The 18,166-nt window shown below is 49.6% G+C and overlaps 1 protein-coding gene and 1 long non-coding RNA gene across 5 annotated transcripts in view; one reads left to right on the top strand and one right to left on the bottom strand.

Annotated features, from left to right (window-relative positions):
- REXO1 (RNA exonuclease 1 homolog) overlaps positions 1–15,008 on the bottom strand; it is a 32,160-nt gene extending 17,152 nt beyond the window's left edge. The window contains exons 1-5 of one of the 2 annotated variants that reach the window (XR_015950767.1): positions 14,699–15,008; positions 5,892–7,564; positions 3,881–3,985; positions 1,443–1,674; positions 299–456 (exon numbers count right to left, since the gene is read on the bottom strand). Coding sequence is in view for 1 of the 2 variants with exons in the window: in XM_035119245.3 (XP_034975136.2) it covers positions 299–456; positions 1,443–1,674; positions 3,881–3,985; positions 5,892–7,564; positions 14,699–14,894 (2,364 nt within the window). In the remaining variant the exon portion in view is untranslated. The remainder of the gene's footprint in view (positions 1–298; positions 457–1,442; positions 1,675–3,880; positions 3,986–5,891; positions 7,565–14,698) is intronic. The other variant, XM_035119245.3, reaches the window with a different exon arrangement.
- A 45-nt stretch (positions 15,009–15,053) lies between these two features.
- LOC148685532 (uncharacterized) lies at positions 15,054–17,126 on the top strand. Of its 3 annotated transcripts, none has more exons than XR_015950768.1 (4): positions 15,054–15,265; positions 16,096–16,274; positions 16,451–16,723; positions 16,853–17,126. It is a non-coding gene; the product is annotated as an uncharacterized LOC148685532 (long non-coding RNA). The 3 variants fall into 3 exon arrangements; XR_015950770.1 differs by having other exon boundaries at positions 15,259–15,429; XR_015950769.1 differs by lacking the exon at positions 15,054–15,265 and adding an exon at positions 15,268–15,366.
- The last annotated feature ends 1,040 nt before the right edge of the window (positions 17,127–18,166 follow it).

Below are 18,166 nucleotides of genomic sequence, written 5' to 3'. Positions count from 1 at the left end.
ACTTAACCCGAAGCATGGGTGCAATTGGTTCTGGAAGTCTGTTTGTAAACCAAAAATTCATAAACCGAGGTGTTCATAAACCGAGGTTCCACTGTATTCTCATTCTCCCCGGAGAATATTCTCACCTCACCTCACTACTTCCAACACTGCCTATCTACGATTCTGTGCAGCCCAGCGCATTTCACAACCCATCTCTGACAGAGGCCCCGGCAAGACGCAGCAAACAGCCTGCCCCCCGCGTTCCGCGTGCTCCCTTGTGAAGCAATTCCAGGGAGGGGGTGGTGGAGAGGATCTGTACCTGCAGCGTGGGAGCATGGGCTATCCTTTTGGGGACGTTCGTGTTGGTTGTCTTGGAGGCCATCCCGGCGAGGGTGCGTGCTTTCAGGGACAGGGCTTCGGCCCCGTTGGAAGATGCCGTGCTCCCGGGCGAAGGGGTTTTCTTGAGGCCTCCTAGGGCTGGGAGCACACAGGGATGTGGGGACAAGCAAGCAGAAAACACGATAAACCTAACAGGGCAACATCTAGAGCTAAACCCAGTGCAAGTGGTACCTTGGTTCTCAAACTTAATCTGTTCCGGAAATAAACCAAAGCGTTCCAAAACCAAGGTGCGCTTTCCCACAGAAAAATAAAAAAATTCCTTCAGTAGCACCTTAAAGACCAACTAAGTTTTTATTTTGGTATGAGCTTTCGTGTGCATGCACACTTCGTCAGATACACTGAAACAGAATCAACCAGACCCTTGTGTATATTCAGAGGAAAATTTCAGAAACAGACAAGAAAGAGAAATTGCTGAATTGGGACTCATTACCAAGCTCAAAACCACGGAGCCACCTGGGATGAACAGAGATATCGGATTCTTATCTCATTATGCATGGTCTAGCTTTCTTTTGTGCCTCATTATGCATGATCTAGCTTTCTTTTGTGCCTTGCTTCCCCCCCCCCCCCCCGCAGGACCAATTGCAGTCATCAGCAGTCGTTAACAGCCATCAACAGGTTCACCACTCCTATCAGCCCATCACCCATTCCCCCCCCCACCCCCCACCCTCTGAATATACATAAGGGTCTGGTTGATTCTGTTTCAGTGTATCTGACGAAGTGTGCATGCACACGAAAGCTCATACCAAAATAAAAACTTAGTTGGTCTTTAAGGTGCTACTGAAGGAATTTTTTTTATTTTGCTTCGACTCAGACCAACACGGCTACCTACCTGTAACTAGAACTATGGAAGTTCCCACAGAAAGTAACGCATAACGGATTAATCTGCATTTTCTTAAGGAAACACAGAACAGTCGCAATCACTTTGAATCTTAAGATGGGGGTGTCCTCCCAAAACATGACACACAAAAAAACTCCCCATGCTCTACCAGATGTTGAAACAGGCCTGTCACCCAGAAAGAAAGATCACCGCCCCTTGCAGCAGAGAAGCAGAAGTCCTCGCTTACCGCCCTTGGACGCTGCAGGAAGAGCTGGGTTGGGCACGTGAGCAATCCGCTTCTTCTCCCCTTTGTGCATCGCCACGGAGGCTCTCGCAGGTGCCGGAGACGGCCGCGAGGGGGGCAGCTGCCGGGCCAGCTGGGCCGCCTGCTTCTGGGCCAGCTGGATTCGCTGGTAGCACACCTCTTGGGCCGTCGGGGGCCGGTACGGGCGGCAGACCGGCTTGGTCGGGGCCTCAGCCTGCGCGGAGAGGAAGGGGGAAGTGAGGCGCTTGGTTGGCACCAACAAGACAGGGGCTGGCAAACCGAGGCCAGAGTTTGAGCCGATTATAAAGGAAGAGGCAGGAAGGTCAGCCCCACCCATTTAATCACCCCTACGGGTGATCACATGAAAGCAAATGACTTATCAAAGGCACAGGGCTGGATCCAATTAAAATCCTCAGAGTCATTGGAAGATTAGATGACCATCTGTCAGCTGTGGTTCCTGCATTCCAGCGGGCTGGGCTAGATGACCCTTGGTGACCCTCCCAGAACATAGGCCACATTGGTCAGAATGCCTTGGAGAAGACAGGGAATTTCCGTGGTCCTCTAGATCAGTGTTAGAATCTCACAATATATAAGCTAGGTGCCAAACAGCTCCTTAAACCAAGGTTGCACTTGTCTAGTTGCCATTTGGGGGCAAGACGGCTCTGAAGTTTTATTTTTCAAATGGTGGACTGTGATTGATTCTCAGTTAAAGATCTGGCTAGTTCAGAGGACAACCTTGAGCTGGGATAAAAGCTTTGAGAACTTACAGGAAGAAAACTCCCTTGATCCAGGGACAGTCTACATATATATTGGCCTATTCCAACCTCTTTTCCTAAGGGTGACACGGACCATTCAAAACGTAGGAATATCATTCACAACAGTGAGCAGGGGGGGAAGCGAAAAAAGCGACAACAATTCGCTATAATGCCATTCACCCCTCTTGCTCAGGTTGCCCAGAAAAAGCATTCTGGTTCCTGAAATTCATTCTGATGGTGCAGATAAAATATAACACATGGAATTCTACAGGGTGGGGTATTAGTGTGTATAAACGGTCCAGACCCAAGGATCTGCAGGCATGCACCTCCAGGTGATGGAATTGTCAGGTGTCATCCTGGCACTCGGGCATCTTCACCTGGTCACAAGTGGGGCGGGAGCCAGGTGCAAAATGCGCCTGACTAAATTCGCACAGTGCTCTAGATGTCCGGGGACTCCACCTCCCATCAGCCACTGGGGACGGAGGATGGGCTTTGTAGTGGGACGCGATCCGGAAAGCGCCACATGGGCTACACCCAGTACGTAGCAAGGTCGCCTTTGTTCTCTCCCCACGGCCTGCCTCAAAGCCATTGCGAGGCAGTTTGGGGACAGCGGTGCTAAGGAACAGCAAAATGTTTGAGCTTCGCCATTTCCAACCCATTTCACCCATATCCCTTATCTCTCTGTTAGATTGGGGGGGGAGCGCTAATGGATGGGGGGGGCCAAAAAGCACAATACGTTATTTGTGCTGACCACAGACCTTACTTGTTAAAACAAAGCTTTTGCGGCAGGGCAAAAATATTGCAAATATCGAGCCATTAAGAGCTCTCCGCTTTCATTTCACGGGGTGAAAAACAAACCCCATACTGCCTTTGCCCTCCGGAGCAGAAAATTCCAATAAAAAGAAACCAGGGGAGGGAGGAGAAAACAGACAAGAGCTTCCACAGGGCAGAGGGTGGCCGAGATGTTGTTGGACCAAAAATCCCAGCATCCCCGGCCACTGGGGGCTGGTGAGCGTTGGCGTCCAAAGACATCTGGAGGGCCAAAGGTTTGCTGCCCACCCCTGATCTAAGAAGTGGTGTCCCCCTCTCTCAGGAAGGGAACCTACGGCCTTCTCCACATTGCTGGACTCTCTCGTTGTCCATGGCCATTGGGCTATGCTCTTGAGGCAGACAGGAGTCTGAGCCCCAATGACACCAGACATTCAGAACCCCAGCAAATCTGAATATTCAGACCAGGGTGGATAAAAATCAATGGGTTTTTTTATTTAAAAAAAAACACACAACAACACAAAACTGAAAACAATCAGATTGTAACTCCGAGCCAATTTAAGCCTTTGGTCTTGCAAAGCCTTGCAAAAGCTACTGTACAATCACTAACATCGCAAATCGCTACTCCATTGCTACAATTCCACAGGAGCTCAAGCTCGCAAATCGGCAATGTTTGTGTGTTTCAGCAGTGGAATCGTAAAAGCCTGTTTTTGTTATTGTGGCAAATTTATGCTACGCTTTAACTTTTCGTGGTTGGGATTTTTGGGGGGTGGGGGGTGGGGAGGAAGTGAGGCTTATATTTAGGCTAATACGGTAACCCTGGCAGCAATCTTTGGGCATGATCCAGCTGCTGCTGGGGTTTTCTGACACTCTCTCTCTCCCCTGCTATCCACTTACGTTCCCTGGCTTCATCGCGTGGGAGATCCTCCGCTTCTGTCCAGGAAAGAGCGTGGTTAGACAGTCTTCTGCCGGCTTTTCCTCGGCCCCTTCCTCTTTTGACGGCTGGCGGGGGCGGGGGGGGGGGAGAGAGAGGCAGGGGATAAAAAGAGAGAGGGTTAACCAAAGGGAGCGACGACAGACCACCGTTTGCATACTTTGGTGGGAAGGGGGGGGGGAGAGCCTCGCCCTACAGTAACGGGAACCGCAAAACAGAAGCGAAAGCAAAACAAAGCAGATTTGTGGGGAGGGAAGTCACTTCGCAGAAGCCCTCGCGTGACAAACTGGAAGCTGCTTTCTCAGAAAGCCCTGCGGGGCAGAACGGTGCTTGCCTTGCAGTCTTCTGGCTGCAGCTGCAGTCGTTCGTCAGCGACGGAAGGTGAGATATCCGAGGCCCTCTTAGATTCTGGCTCCCATCGCGGTCAGAGGCGATGGGAGCTGTGATCCAGAAACACCTGATCACACACAGTGTTCGGAATCTAACGTGCCGAAGAAGAGGCATTCGCCGCTCTGAGGAGAGAATGTGCCTTCTTGAACCGGGGTTTCCCAAACCGGGGTCTCCGGCTGTTTTTGGACTACAGTTCCCATCATCCCTGAGCAAGGGGTCCTGCTAGCTAGGGGTGATGGGAGTTGTAGTCCCAAAACAGCCGGAGAACAAAGTTTGGGAAACCCTGTTCTAAACAGAGGCATCCTCCCTCTTCTTGTAAGCAGTAGGGAATGCTACTTCTTGGATTAAGGATGGCGGACCTCCGGGAGCCTTCCGGTTCCTGCTGGACTACAACTCCCAGCAGCCCCACCAACCAAGAGTGAGGGACAGTGGGAGTCCAGCAAAAATCTGGAAGGCCTCACAAGTTCCCTGTCCTCGTTTTCTAGCATGCTCAGTAGGGTGGATAAAAAGCAATGATATTTTTAAAAAATCGGATTTTTGAAAATTTAAACCGGATTTTTTTTAAAATCAAGATTTTTTTTATTTTTTTAAATAAAATGCTTTGGGGGGGGGATATTTCTAAAGATTATCCATTTAAGTTAAGTCCACAGGCTATTCATCAGGAAATATGGATTTGTTTTAAGTTTTTCATGCGTGCTAAAACTCAGTCTAAGTTTTTATTATTATTCTTGATTAACCACATGGATAACAAACATGGATACATATGCTATAATGTTATTGTTTTAGTTAAATAAATTGTTTTGGATAAATAAATTGGATGCATATGCTATAATGTTATTGTTTTAGTTAAATAAATTGTTATTAAGGAAATGATTGTTCTTCTCCTTCCAAAAAAGTACAGCAGAAAAGTTGTCCAAATATAAACAGTTAACTTATTAAACCTCGCCATAATTTCGTAATTATCAGTCTGTATTTCTAATAGTATAACCAAAACGGTAATTTTTGATGTAACTGTGAAAACGACTGAAAATTTATTATTCCAAAAATGAAACCTTCATCTGGTTGCAAATATTAAGATTATACCAGCAAGAATGTGTCTTTCTGTTAAAAAAGAGAGATTTAAACCAAGTTTTACTGACTAGTGATTTAAATTGTGATTTAAATCAAATCCACCCTGATGCTCAGTGCTACTGAGTTACTTTTATTTGTGTGATAGATCGCCCTTAGTCTCGAAAAGGCTGTGGGTGGTTCAGGCAGTAGAGCACGAGACTCTTAATCCCAGGGTCATGGGTTCGAGTCCCACCTTGGCCGAAGGATTCCTGCATTGCAGCGGGGTTCGGCTAGGTGACCCTGGTGACCCCTTCCAACTCTAAAAATTATATGATTCCGACTCTACGAAAGGGTCCGAGCAAATAGATGTTGGCCACAGGAACACCTCCCGTTTTTACGTTTTGCTCGGAATAGCTAAACTCAAAAGAACTGCTAAGGGGCTGTGACCCCCCCCCCAGCGCCCTCACCTGGGATAAGTTGGAATGGAGCCAGAGGGGCTTTACTTCCCAACCTACCTACCCCCAAACCTCTTACCTGCTTCCCCAGCCTGCCTTTGTCTTCCGTCTTGACGTCGGTCGATTCGTTAAAAATCCGAAGACACTCCTCCATGGGGTCGGACTCGAAGTCCACGTCCCTCTCCAGCACCGAATAGTCAAGCTCATCGGAAGAAGAGGACGAGGAGGAAGGAGGAGGAGGAGGAGCTTTGGGCACCTTAGGGCGCTTCATCACCCCATTGTCCCGGGGTGGAGGGAAGCAGCAGCTGTCGTCTTGGTCCGAATCCGAGCTCACATCCCGGAAGGCCACGGGGTGAGGCTGCCCTGCTTGCCCTTCATCCCCGCTCTCATCCCCGAAGAGGTCGGCGTGGCTCAGAGCCCGCCGTTTCGCCTTGCACTTGGCTCCGGGGCTCTCCTTGGGATCCTTCGAGATGGGCCGCTTCCCCTGCTTGTCTTTGCGTTCGGCCTGCGAAGCCTCGGTGGTCTTGGGTCTCAAGCCCCCAGGGGGATTCAGCTTGCCGTCTTTCTTCACGCTGCCCACTGTCTTTGCTCTGGGTCCTTGCGTGACCTTCTTGCACGTGCCAGAGCTCCCTGCTTTCGCAGCCTTGGGGTGCTCGTCCTGCTTCCTCGAGCGCCCGTCGGCGTGGGGCTTGCCGTGCTTCTCCTTGCTCCTCTCTCCATTTCTGCGCTGAGCCTTCGCTTCCGCCTTCTCCTTGTCTGCAACCTTGCCACGCTCCCTCTTGCCGTCCGCTGCGTTGCCGCCGACGGCCTTATCTTTCAGCTTATCCTTCGGGCCTCGCTTCCCCACGCTCATGTCCCTTTTGGGGGACGCCTTGGTGAACTTTTCACCCTCCTCCGGCGAGTCCTTGACGCTGCTCTCGATGTCCTCCATATCGTACTGCACCGCCGTCTCCTTCATGTGCCGAGAACGGGAATCGGCCCGCGGGGACCCCTTTCCCCCGTCTGCCGGCTTGCTTCCCAGACCCCCTTTCAGTTTCAAAGGGAAGACAGGAGCCACTTCGCGCTCCTCTTCCGAGTCGGAGAACCTGGCGTCCGGCTCAGGGCCGCTCCCTGCGTCGCAGTGCTTCTTGGGAAAAGGCGAATACCCCTCCTCGGGGTCGGCCTCCCTTTTCCTCTTGGCCCCTCTCTGCTCCTTGGCTTTGCTCAGGAGCCGGGCGGAGTAGTTCGAAAGAGGGTCGTACTCCAAGTCCGTGGACGGCTTGGAGTTGTCGAGGGTGTATTTGCTCTTGGCAACTGTGCAACTGTACTTCTTGGGCTGGGTGACCACTGTGGGCACGTACTCCAGTGAGCTGCCCTTGCCTTTCGCTTTGTCGAAGGAATCCAAGGTGTACTTGGTGGAGCGGCTCGGAGTGGCCACTGCAAGGGGGGTGGGATTGTAGTCGGCACTGCCACCCGGGCTGTAGCCCCCGGGGTTATATTCCAAGGGAGTGAAGGACTTGGGTGCTGCTGACCCAGAGGGCTTGGAGACGAGCGAAGGGGGCTCAGAAGAGCCATACTCCTTCGCCGTCCCCAAGAGCTCCTCGTACTTCTTCTGCTCGCGCTCGACTTCATTCTTGACGGCCTCGATGGCCTTGTTGACCAGCTCAAGCTCCAGGATGCCAGGAGCTGCCTCGGCGATCTCTTCCAAGGAGCCATTCCGGCTCTGCGACACGGGCTTGGGAAGCTCGGGGTTGTAAGGGTCATAGCCGCACCCTGCAGGGGGGGGGGAGAGAGAGAGAGAAAGGGAAAAGTTACGACTTAGCTTCTCTTTGAGAATTCCCATCTAATTTTAAAAATACAGTGGTGCCTCGCTTAACGAATGCCCTGCTTAACGAAATTTCCGCTCAACGAAAGGTTTTTTCTAGTGGAGGTTGCCTCGCTAGACGAATTTGTTTTATGAAAAATTCGTCTAGCGAATTGCGGTTTCCCATAGGAATGCATTGAAATTAAATTAATGCGTTCTTATGGGCAAAAAAAATTCCAAAAATATTCAATGCATTCCTATGGGATTCGCTAGACGATTTTTTCGTTATAAGAAAAGACCTGTGGAACGAATTAAATTCGTCTAGCGAATCCCATAGGGATGCATTGAATATTTTTTTGAATTTCCCCCCCCATAGGAACGCATTAATTGAATTTCAATGCATTCCTATGGGAAACCACGATGGGAAAAGATTGAGGGCACTAGGAGAAGGGGACGACAGAGGACGAGATGGTTGGACAGTGTTCTCGAAGCTACGAACATGAGTTTGACCAAACTGTGGGAGGCAGTGGAAGACAGGAGTGCCTGGCGTGGTCTGGTCCATGGGGTCACGAAGAGTCGGACACGACTAAACAACAACAACAACAACAGCGAGGCACCACTGTAAAACATAAAATCCACCAGGCTGCATCAGCGATGCATCAACAGTTGGCCTGGCAAGGACCCAGTGATAGAAACTCAAGATATATATCAGCTACGTGCCAAATGGCTCCTTAAACAAAGTTTATAGTGTCATTTTGGGACTAGACGGCTCAAAAGTCAGACAGACTATGATAGATTCTCATCTTGCTAGTTCAGAGGCCAACCCTGAGCTAGTTTAAGAGCTCTGAGAACTTTAAGAAGGAAAGTCCCTTGACCCAGGGACAGTCCACATATATATTGGCCTATTCCTGCCTTTTTCTTAATGGTAAAAGGTAAAGGGACCCCTGACAGTTAAGTCCAGTCACGAACGACTCTGGGGTTGCGGTGCTCATCCCGCTTTATAGGCCAAGGGAGCCAGCGATTGTCCGCAGACAGTTTTTCCGGGTCATGTGGCAAGCATGACTAAGCTGGCAAAACCAGAGCAGCGCACGGAAACACCGTTTTCCTTCCCACCGGAGCAGTACCTAATTATCTACTTGCACTTGACGTGCTTTCAAACTGCTAGGTTGGCAGGAGCAGGGCCCGAGCAACGGGAGCTCACCCCGTCACGGGGATTCGAACCGCTGACCTTCCGACCGGCAAGCCCTAGGCTCTGTGGTTTAGACCACAGAAGCACCCGCTTCCCTTCTTAATGGTGACACGGACCATTCATAATGTAGGAATATTCCACACAACTGTGAGGAGGGAGGAAGCGAAGACAAGCGACAACAATTCAGTATAGCGTCGTTCCCTGCTCCTGATCAGGCTGCACAGAAGAAGCATTTTGCTTCCTGAATTTCATTCCGATGGTGCAGATAAAATATAACTGACAGAATTCTACAGGATGGGGCATTAGTGTGTGAAAAAAGTCAAGATCCAATGATCCCCAGGCATGCACCTCCAAAAGGTGGAGATATCAGGCGTCATCCTGGGGCCAAGGCATCTTCACTTGGTCGCAAGTGGCCAATAGCAGGGTTCAAAATTAGCCTGGAGCCTGGCGAATTTCAAACACTGCCGGAGAGTGACTGCTGCCAAGCCAGTACAGATTATGTATCTTTTAATTTTAAAAAGCAGAGCGTGAACACATTTTTTATTGGTTTTTCAGAGCATATAGTACAGATGGCATTGGACCAGAGGGCAAGAGTTCTGGCAGGATATTACCGATGTCAAAAGTAAAATGAAAAATAAAAGATGGCAAGCCTGTGGGGAGGGGGTGCTGTGTTTTAACTGATGGTATGCAAACTGCTCCAGGATTCTCTAAGACACGTTGCGTGGAAGGCAATGAAGTAATCAGCAGCCGAGACGCCAGTCAGGCCTATCTCTCTGCTGGGCAACCCTCACACTCCCGCGCTAGAGAAAAGGGCGAAGATTGCTTCAAAGGTTTTAGGGGCAGACCAGAGCCCAGCTACTCCCCCCCATTTTGTGGGGACTGTTGCTAGTTGGAAATAACCGGCGTGCCTTAGCTAGGCAGGCATAATCTCGGAGAAAAAGGGACCAAAAGGAAGAAACTGAAGTACCACCTTACCTTAACCGAACTGGAAGTGGTGGGGAAAGGCTTTTCAGAACAGGCCCCAATTGCCCAATACAAAGACTTCTAGGAAAAGAACTATTGCCTAAGAAGGCTCTGTTTTTAATCAGTTTCTTAAGCCGGTCGCCTGAAGAGCAGAGATAAGCCCACTTTTGGTGAAACTTGCTTACAGAAGCCACCCCAAAAATGAAGAGATATAAATCTCCCGCCACCACAAGCCACTCCGGCCAAACTTGTGGAGTCAACCTATTCCTGGAAACGGCTCTTCGTCAAGAACTAAGAGAAACGTCAAATGCGTTTGACGTTTTGAAAAAGAGTGTCTTTGGCAGGGTAGTGCCGATGATCTCCCCACGCCGCCGCCATGCTGCCTTTTAGAGGTTTCCGGGCTCCAGCCCACAGCCGCAGGTTCCCCATCTCTGATCTCCTGGAACTGCAGTGCGGAAGGGGTCCCCCAGGGGCCATCTAGCCCAACCCCCTGCAATGGCAGGATCACAGCTGAAGCATTCATGACGGACAGCTTAAAAACCTCCAACCTTCCGACGCAGTCCGTTCCACACTTAAGTGGCTCTTGCCGCCAAAAAGATCGTCCTAAAGTTTCGTCGGAATCTCCTTTCTTGACCACCAGAGCGTCAGGAAACAAGCTAAGAAGACTTGGACTCCCAACTCCCATCATCCCACATGGCCAATGGTCAGGAATTGTGGGACTTGTAGTCTAGCAACATTTGGGGGGGGCAGTGTTGGCCAGCGCTGAATCTTGCAAACTGGGGGGCGGGGACCAGTACCATCATAAGTTGCAGCAGTTCAGGAAACATTACTGAAAAATGGAACTGAAAGGCTATTTTGACCCCCGCCCCGCTTTACACACAAACAGAGTTTCACCCCTGTGAAATCTGTCTCGAAAGAAAGACAGAAATGAGGCAACGAGTTTCTGGACACCTGCAGTTCAAAGCTTAACCCAACTTATAATTAGCAGGGAGAGACCATCGCGGGCCACGGGTATTTGAAAATTCACCAATCCCCCACAGAACGCTCCGAGTCATTTCAGCACCCTATTTAAGGGCGGATAAAAGCAAAACAAAAATGAAGCTCTTCTTTCTAATGAAGGACATGGAGAACAACGGCTTCGTCCCAGCGAGACGGTGAAACAGATAATTGCACAGGCCGTTTGCTAATTTCCTCTCCCACCTTTCTTCCTGACTTGGGTAATTCAAGGCTGCCTCCTCAGCAGAAGTTAAACGTGCAACCATATACAGATAATTCAGGAAAGATAGCAAGGTGGGAAGAGCACACACTCTCCATGCAAAATAAATTTTAAAAGTGCCAGGTTCAAACCCTGGGTTCTCCAGGGAGGGCTGGAGAAAACAACTCCCGGCCTGAAATCCTGGACAGCGGCTGCCAGTCAGTGTAGACAACACTAAGCTGGATGGCTCAATGGCGTAAGGCACCTTCCGGTATTCATATTTAAACAAGCCATTTCTTTAGGCGAAAGACTGTAGCTCAGTGGGACAGCATGCAGAAGGTTCTGGGTTCAATTCCTGGCATCTCTGGGTAGGGGGGGAAAGCTCCTTTGTGTGAGGCCGGCTGGTATAGGGCAGTATATAAATTTAATACAGTGGTACCTCGGGTTACAAACACTTCAGGTTACAAACGCTTCAGGTTACAAACTCCGCTAACCCAGAAATAGTACCTCAGATTAAGAACTTTGCTTCAGGATGAGAACAGAAATCGTGCTCCGGCGGCACCAGCAGCAGGAGGCCCCATTAGCTAAAGTGGTGCTTCAGGTTAAGAACAGTTTCAGGTTAAGAACGGACCTCCGGAACGAATTAAGTTCTTAACCAGAGGTACCACTGTATTAATAACCCTGGAGGATCTGTCAGTTAGCACACAGACAACAACAGATGAACGGTCTGACCAGGAAGCTTCCTACATAAGCCTTCGAGGAAACAGCAGGATAATACCAGCACATACTTTGCAAGCAATGCTCTGCACACTAAGTTTTCTTCCACATGACTCAAGGACCCTGCAGAGACACGGCTCCCGTCAGAACGAGCTTCCCTGCTCTGATGTTTCGATCTGGTTTAAGGCAGGTTCTCGCGCTCTTAAAAGTAACCCGTCCAAAACCTAATTGAGGGAGGGAGCCATGGAAGAAGAAACCAACAGTTTTAAGACAATTCCTATGCTTTTCTTTCTCTTTGGTTCCCCTTCCAGGCAAAGGGGTTGATTTTTCAATGGTGTTTCGAGCACACACACCTCTCCTCCACCCCCAAAATTTTAACTTTGATTATTCCACTATGTAAGGATCAAAGATCACTTAAGACCCAGGTAAAATGGACCGGGGGGGGGGGGGTAAGAATACTCTTTTCAAGGTATCAAGGGTCCAAGTTGACCCCAACAGAGTGAAAAATTGCACTTCACAATGCAATTGCTACTTAATCCAGCCGTTAAGAGTAGGGAACATTAAACATTCAGTACTTTAAATAAAAACACACCTCCAGGAGATTTAAGTCAGCACTGGATTAATTATCAAATGCAGCCTACCCCCACCAGTTTAAAACCCTCTCTGTGGGCATCTATTTGACCCAATACTCAATTAGCATCCATGGTTGTGTGTGTGTCTATCTATCTATCTATCTATCTATCTATCTATCTATCTATCTATCTATCTATCTATCTATCTACATATTGCACAGGAAAGTTTAGATGAAAACAAATCTATCTATCTATCTATCTATCTATCTATCTATCTATCTATCTACATATTGCACAGGAAAGTTTAGATGAAAACAAAGGATTTCAAGGAATGCTTTACAGGTAAGTAGGGGGGGGGGGGTTACACAGCCTAAATACAAAATTCACCAGCCCCATTGTAGGCTATTCGCCTGGAAGATAGCATGCCTCACCTCCAGAGAGCGGCCAATAATAGCAATACTTTTTACCTGGCTCCCGAAAGGAAGAACACCAAGGATGGCAGGTTTTAATAATTTAAAAATATATATTTTACCTGGGCTCTCATGCGTTAGCAAGGAACGAAGGTATTTGTTCATGCTTTTCAACTCTTATTTTAATGTCTCCTTTGCAGACGAGGATGTCGGCAGTCATGACTGCCCTAACTCCTGTGGCAGCAGAGATATAGCAGAGGCTGGAGGAAGGCAGCTGGAGGAAACTGGTCACAGGTCCCTGTTTCGCAGAGTCGCATGGCTTTTAAAGAGACACTGCCCGCTTTTAGTTTTCAAAGGCGTTAGGTTCCCTGATGGTTAACTTTCCCACGAGCCACCAGAGACCCCAGTGCAGGTAAAACACGAAGCCCCCCCCCCAATACACAGCTTTTTCAGATTTGGAGATTCGCTAACTGAAAGCATTAAGCTTTTTCATTTGCCAAGGCCAGTGCTTTTTTTCTTTAAAAAAAATGTTTAGGCGTACTCTCATTTTCCTACTCCTATTGAAATATTGCCCCTCAATGAGGCAAAACTTAGATTCACAAAATGTTTAGGGGTATGCGTACCCCTGCGTACTCCCAGAAAAAAAGCACTGGGTACATAGATAAGATAGTAGCGAAAGAACCCCTGAGCATATGCAGAGCACAATAGATGGAAAGATAATGATATATAGATATACAGTACCTAGGGATAGATGGGAGCGCAGGAGCCCCTGAGGATACACAGAGCACAATAAGCAGATGGATAGAAAGATAATGATATATAGATACACCTAATGATAGATAGATAGATAGATAGATAGACAGACAAATGGATGGGAGCGAAAGAACCCCTGAGCATATGCAGAGCACAATAGATGGAAAGATAATGATATATATACAGTACCTAGGGATTGATAGATAGGAGTGTCAGAGCCCCTGAGCATATGCAGAGCACAACAGACAGATGGATGGGAAGATAAGGATAGATATCTAGATATACCTAGTGATAGACAGACTGACAAATAGATGGGAGCGAAAGAGCCCCTGAGCATACGCAGAGCACAATAGATAGGTAGACAGACAAATGGATGGGAGTGCAGGAGCCCTTGAGCATAGGCAGAGTGCCTCCCCCTCCCTCCCCCTCCTCAACCATAGCTGCCAAGTTTTCCCTTTTCTCGCGAGGAAGCCTATTCAGCATAAGGGAATTTTCCTTTTAAAAAGGGAGAACTTGGCAGCTATGTCCTCAACTCGCCCCTGAGCATACGCAGAGCGCTCTATATCTATATGGGAGCGCAAGAGCCCCTGAGCATAGGCAGAGTGCCTCCCCCTCGACTCGCCCCTGAGCATACGCAGAGCACTCTATATCTATTATATCAATATACCTATAGATAGGTATACCTATCTATATACCTATAGATAGGGGTCACGAAGAGTCGGACACGACTAAACAACTAAACAACAACAACATAGATATATGGGAGTGCAGGAGCCCCTGAGCAGAAACAGAGCGCTCTACCTATAGATATATGGGAGCGCGGGAGCCCCTGAGCATAGGCAGAGTGCCTCCCCCTCGACTCGCCCCTGAGCATATGCAGAGCACTATATCTATTATATCTATATACCTATAGATAGGTATACCTATCTATATACCTATATATACCTATAGATAGGGGTCACGAAGAGTCGGACACGACTAAACAACTAAACAACAACAACATAGATATATGGGAGTGCAGGAGCCCCTGAGCATACACAGAGCGCTCTACCTATAGATATATGGGAGCGCGGGAGCCCCTGAGCATACACAGAGCGCTCTACCTATAGATATATGGGAGCGCGGGAGCCCCTGAGCATACACAGAGCGCTCTACCTATAGATATATGGGAGCGCGGGAGCCCCTGAGCATAGGCAGAATGCCTCCCCCTCCCGAGGGCGGGCGTGGCGCCCTCCCCCCTCCCTCTCGACTCGCCCCTGAGCATAGGCAGAGCGCCGCCCCCGCCCCGCTCTCTCCCCAGTCACCTGCTGCCGAGGCGGAGGGCCTCCTGCTGCTCCTGCTGCCGCCTCCTCCTTGGCCTGGCCTGGCTTGGGAGAGCCTGGCCTGGGTCGGCTGGCCGTGCGGAGGCCCCGGCGGGTGCCGGAAGTGGCAGTAGGGCCTCCCGCAGGCGGAGCCGAAGGGGCAGTCGACGCCTCGGAGGAAGCCGCTCGAGCGGAGCATCCCGGCGGGTCATGAGGGGAGAAGGGAAGAGGCCAACCGCCGCTCCGCCTCGGCTCTTTCTTGTTCTGTCAGGCCGCCGCCATCTTGGCTATGGGCAAGGCCGGTGTGTGGGGCTTCCCCGCGCGACACCGCGCCTGCGCCGCGCGGGCCGGAAACCACGCCCTCCCCTCAGACAAGAGAGGAGGAGGAGGAGCTCGAGAGGCAACAACGCGCGTGCGCCCCGGGGAGGGGGCGGCCATCTTGATTGAAGACGCCGTCGGGTTGCAGGGAAAGGAGGGAGGGCAACCACTGCGCATGCTCCTGTATGGAGAACCGTAAAGGGTGGAGTTTCGCTACTAAGGGCAAAAGGCCGAGAGGACGGGGGTTGCTGGGTAAGCACCGCCCTGCAAATATTTCATTTGGGGGGGTGGGGTGAGGTGGAGGTGGATCCTTTGTCTGGGTCTCTATCAGGCATCCCCGATACTTCCTGACAGTAAGAGCTGCTCGACAGTGGAATTTGCTGCCAAGAAGTGTGGTGGAGTCTCCTTCTTTGGAGGTCTTTAAGCAGAGGCTTGACAGCCATATGTCAAGAATGCTTTGACGGTGTTTCCTGCTTGGCAGGGGGTTGGACTGGATGGCCCTTGTGGTCTCTTCCAACTCTATGATTCTATGATCCCCAAACTGCGGCCCTCCAGATGTTTTGGCCTACAGCTCCCATGATCCCTAGCTAAGAGGACCAGTGGTCAGGGATGATGGGAATTGTAGTCCAAAACATCTGGAGGGCCGAAGTTTGGGGGTGCCTGCTCTGGGCATCTCTTTCAGCCCTACAGTGAAGTTACTGCTTGGGGTTGCATTTGGGACCTTCTGCATGCAAGGGAGATTCCCTGCCTCTGAGATAGAAAGTGGGGTGTAGGGGGTGGGGAGGAAGAGAAATAAAGGTGGGTTGGCGGTGGCTGCAATGTCAGGTCTCCAGGCTGGAAGACAGAAAAGGTAGCCAGCAAAGGAAAGGGATGTTTCTATTGGTGGTAATATCCCTTTTGAGCCATGACTCCACCTTCCCTGTCTGTTGGGGTTCAGGAGGAAGGTGCCTCTCTTTTCCCATAGAAACTGTGATTGGGGAGACGGGGACCCCATGGATAGGGAGGCTTCGCCTTCAGCCGGAAAATCTCTGGCAGGAAAATTCCTGCAAGGGCTCTGACTCTGCCTTCTTTCTCCCTCCCAGGAACATTCTGCTTTTTTCTTTACCCTTCTGAGCTTCTTGGGAAGGATCCAAGAGGCTGATCCTGCAATCCAAGCCGAGGATGGAAGGAGGAAGATGGACAGTTGACCTGGTCAGGCTGTCTCCTGCATCCCTCCCCACAACCTCTGACCCTTCTCTCCCAGGACCCTCAGAGAGATCTGGTGAGTGGCAGGGAATGGGGGTGAGGACCTGGAGGGATGGATGGAGGGCTGAAAGGGGGGAAACCCCCTGGCAAGAGGAAAGGTGGATAGGGGACGAAGGACAGGGAGGGAGGGACCTATCCTGCACTCCAAGGAACTCCCAATTCCAGTTTTTAAGGGGTTTGTCTCTTCTGAAGATGAAGGAAGTGAACATGGTGAGGAAGATGACAAGGATTCTCATGGAGAAATGGCTGTAGAATCCAAAGACTCCTCATCTGAGCAGCAATCAGCCCCACAGCAGTTTGGCCAACCGGCACTGAGGACTTAGTCCGTGATATGGGCCTCTCCAATATGGCAGCTGACCTATTAGTGTCCAGATTGCAAGAAAAACGCCTCGGCAAAAGTGACCCATTCCCAAAAGAGGGACCAGGATTTTCTGCATATACTCTCTGCGATGGAATCTATGTAATGTAAGAATTCTATGCTATGTGGACTTCTGAACTCCTGACTCCCATCCCCTTATCATTCTAACAACTGTTTAAATCATTTTAGAAATAGCACCTTTATGTGACCGACTGTTCTCACCTTGATTTTTCCAGGCGTAGGAAGCTATGGGAATGGCCCGCTAAGGAACTGGTAGACAGACAAAAAAGTGAGTGAAACTTGAATCGTAAGATTCCAAGACACCTGGACACCCAAGATAACGGACAGAAAATGTGTTTTAGCTCCCTGACCTGTGACCTTGCCTCTCATGTATAACTTCTATGAGCTAATGCCTGTACATTTCCTTCAAAGCTATTTTAAAAATCAACTGATTTGGAGTCCCTTACCAATACTGTAGCTTATCTCAAAATAAACTGGGTCCCTTCCAGACGTTGAGCTTTTCTATCCCTTTGTTGCATTTTTCTTTTGAAGTGTTACTCCCTCCCCTGGACATGAACCTTAGAAAATATGTGCAGTACTAGAAGCACCGACAATGGGAAACTCTGACCTGCGAGTGCTCCAATTGGAGAACAGCCCTTAGCAAGGGTGTCGTGGACTTTGAAGGCGCTCAAACTCATGACGAAAGGGGGAAGTGTGCCATGAGGAAGGCACATTGGGTATGCCCACTTTGCAGTGTCTTTCCAGGACATGAGGTGCCTGAGGAGGTGCCTGTTGGAAAGTTGGAATAGGGAAGGAAAAGTGGAGTAAAAAAGGGGGGTAAAATCATGGCCTGAGGGGAATGGGTATGAAAGAGGAAAGGGGGATTTAAAGGAGGAAGTCTGAGAGAAAGTAAAAAAAAAGGGAACTGGGCAAAGGTCTCTCAGCTGCCTTTTTTTTTCAGAAAAGGCTCCTCTGCCCTTAAAACTGCAAGTTTTCTTTTACGTTTTTTGTTTAATTTTTTTACAAAAGTACGACCTGTTTTGAAAAAGATGCACAATAGGAGAACATCTATTGCATTTTTCTCGCTGGAACAGTAGGCACAGGAGCCCTGCTGCTGGGAACAGGAAGAACCTGACAGTAAGAGCTGTTCGACAGTGGAATTTGCTGCCAAGGAGTGTGGTGGAGTCTCCTTGTTTGGAGGTCTTTAAGCAGAGGCTTGACAGGCATATGTCAAGAATGCTTTGATGGTGTTTCCTGCTTGGCAGGGGGTTGGACTGGATGGCCCTTGTGGTCTCTTCCAACTCTATGATTCTAAGCGTTGGCAGCAAAACCAAAGCAAATACGGTCAAAACTTGGCAGTGTTGGGTTGGAAGTTGGATACGATCAAAGGCCGGGCCTGTTCCCATGCTCTGGGAGCCTCTGAGCCCGTTAAAAGTGGCTCATTATTACAGAGAAAAGTGCTGGTCTCTCCTTCCACGAAGGTTTTAATTATTTAAATTTAATTCCATGCTGTATCATTTTTATAGATCTTCAACCCTATTCGCAGGTGG

Source organism: Zootoca vivipara, chromosome 6, assembly GCF_965207765.1.
Source record: "Zootoca vivipara chromosome 6, rZooViv2.hap1.1, whole genome shotgun sequence".
Taxonomy (NCBI): Eukaryota; Metazoa; Chordata; class Lepidosauria; order Squamata; family Lacertidae; genus Zootoca; species Zootoca vivipara.
Note: the sequence above shows the minus strand (reverse complement) of the source record. Positions and strands in the feature narration are given on the sequence as shown.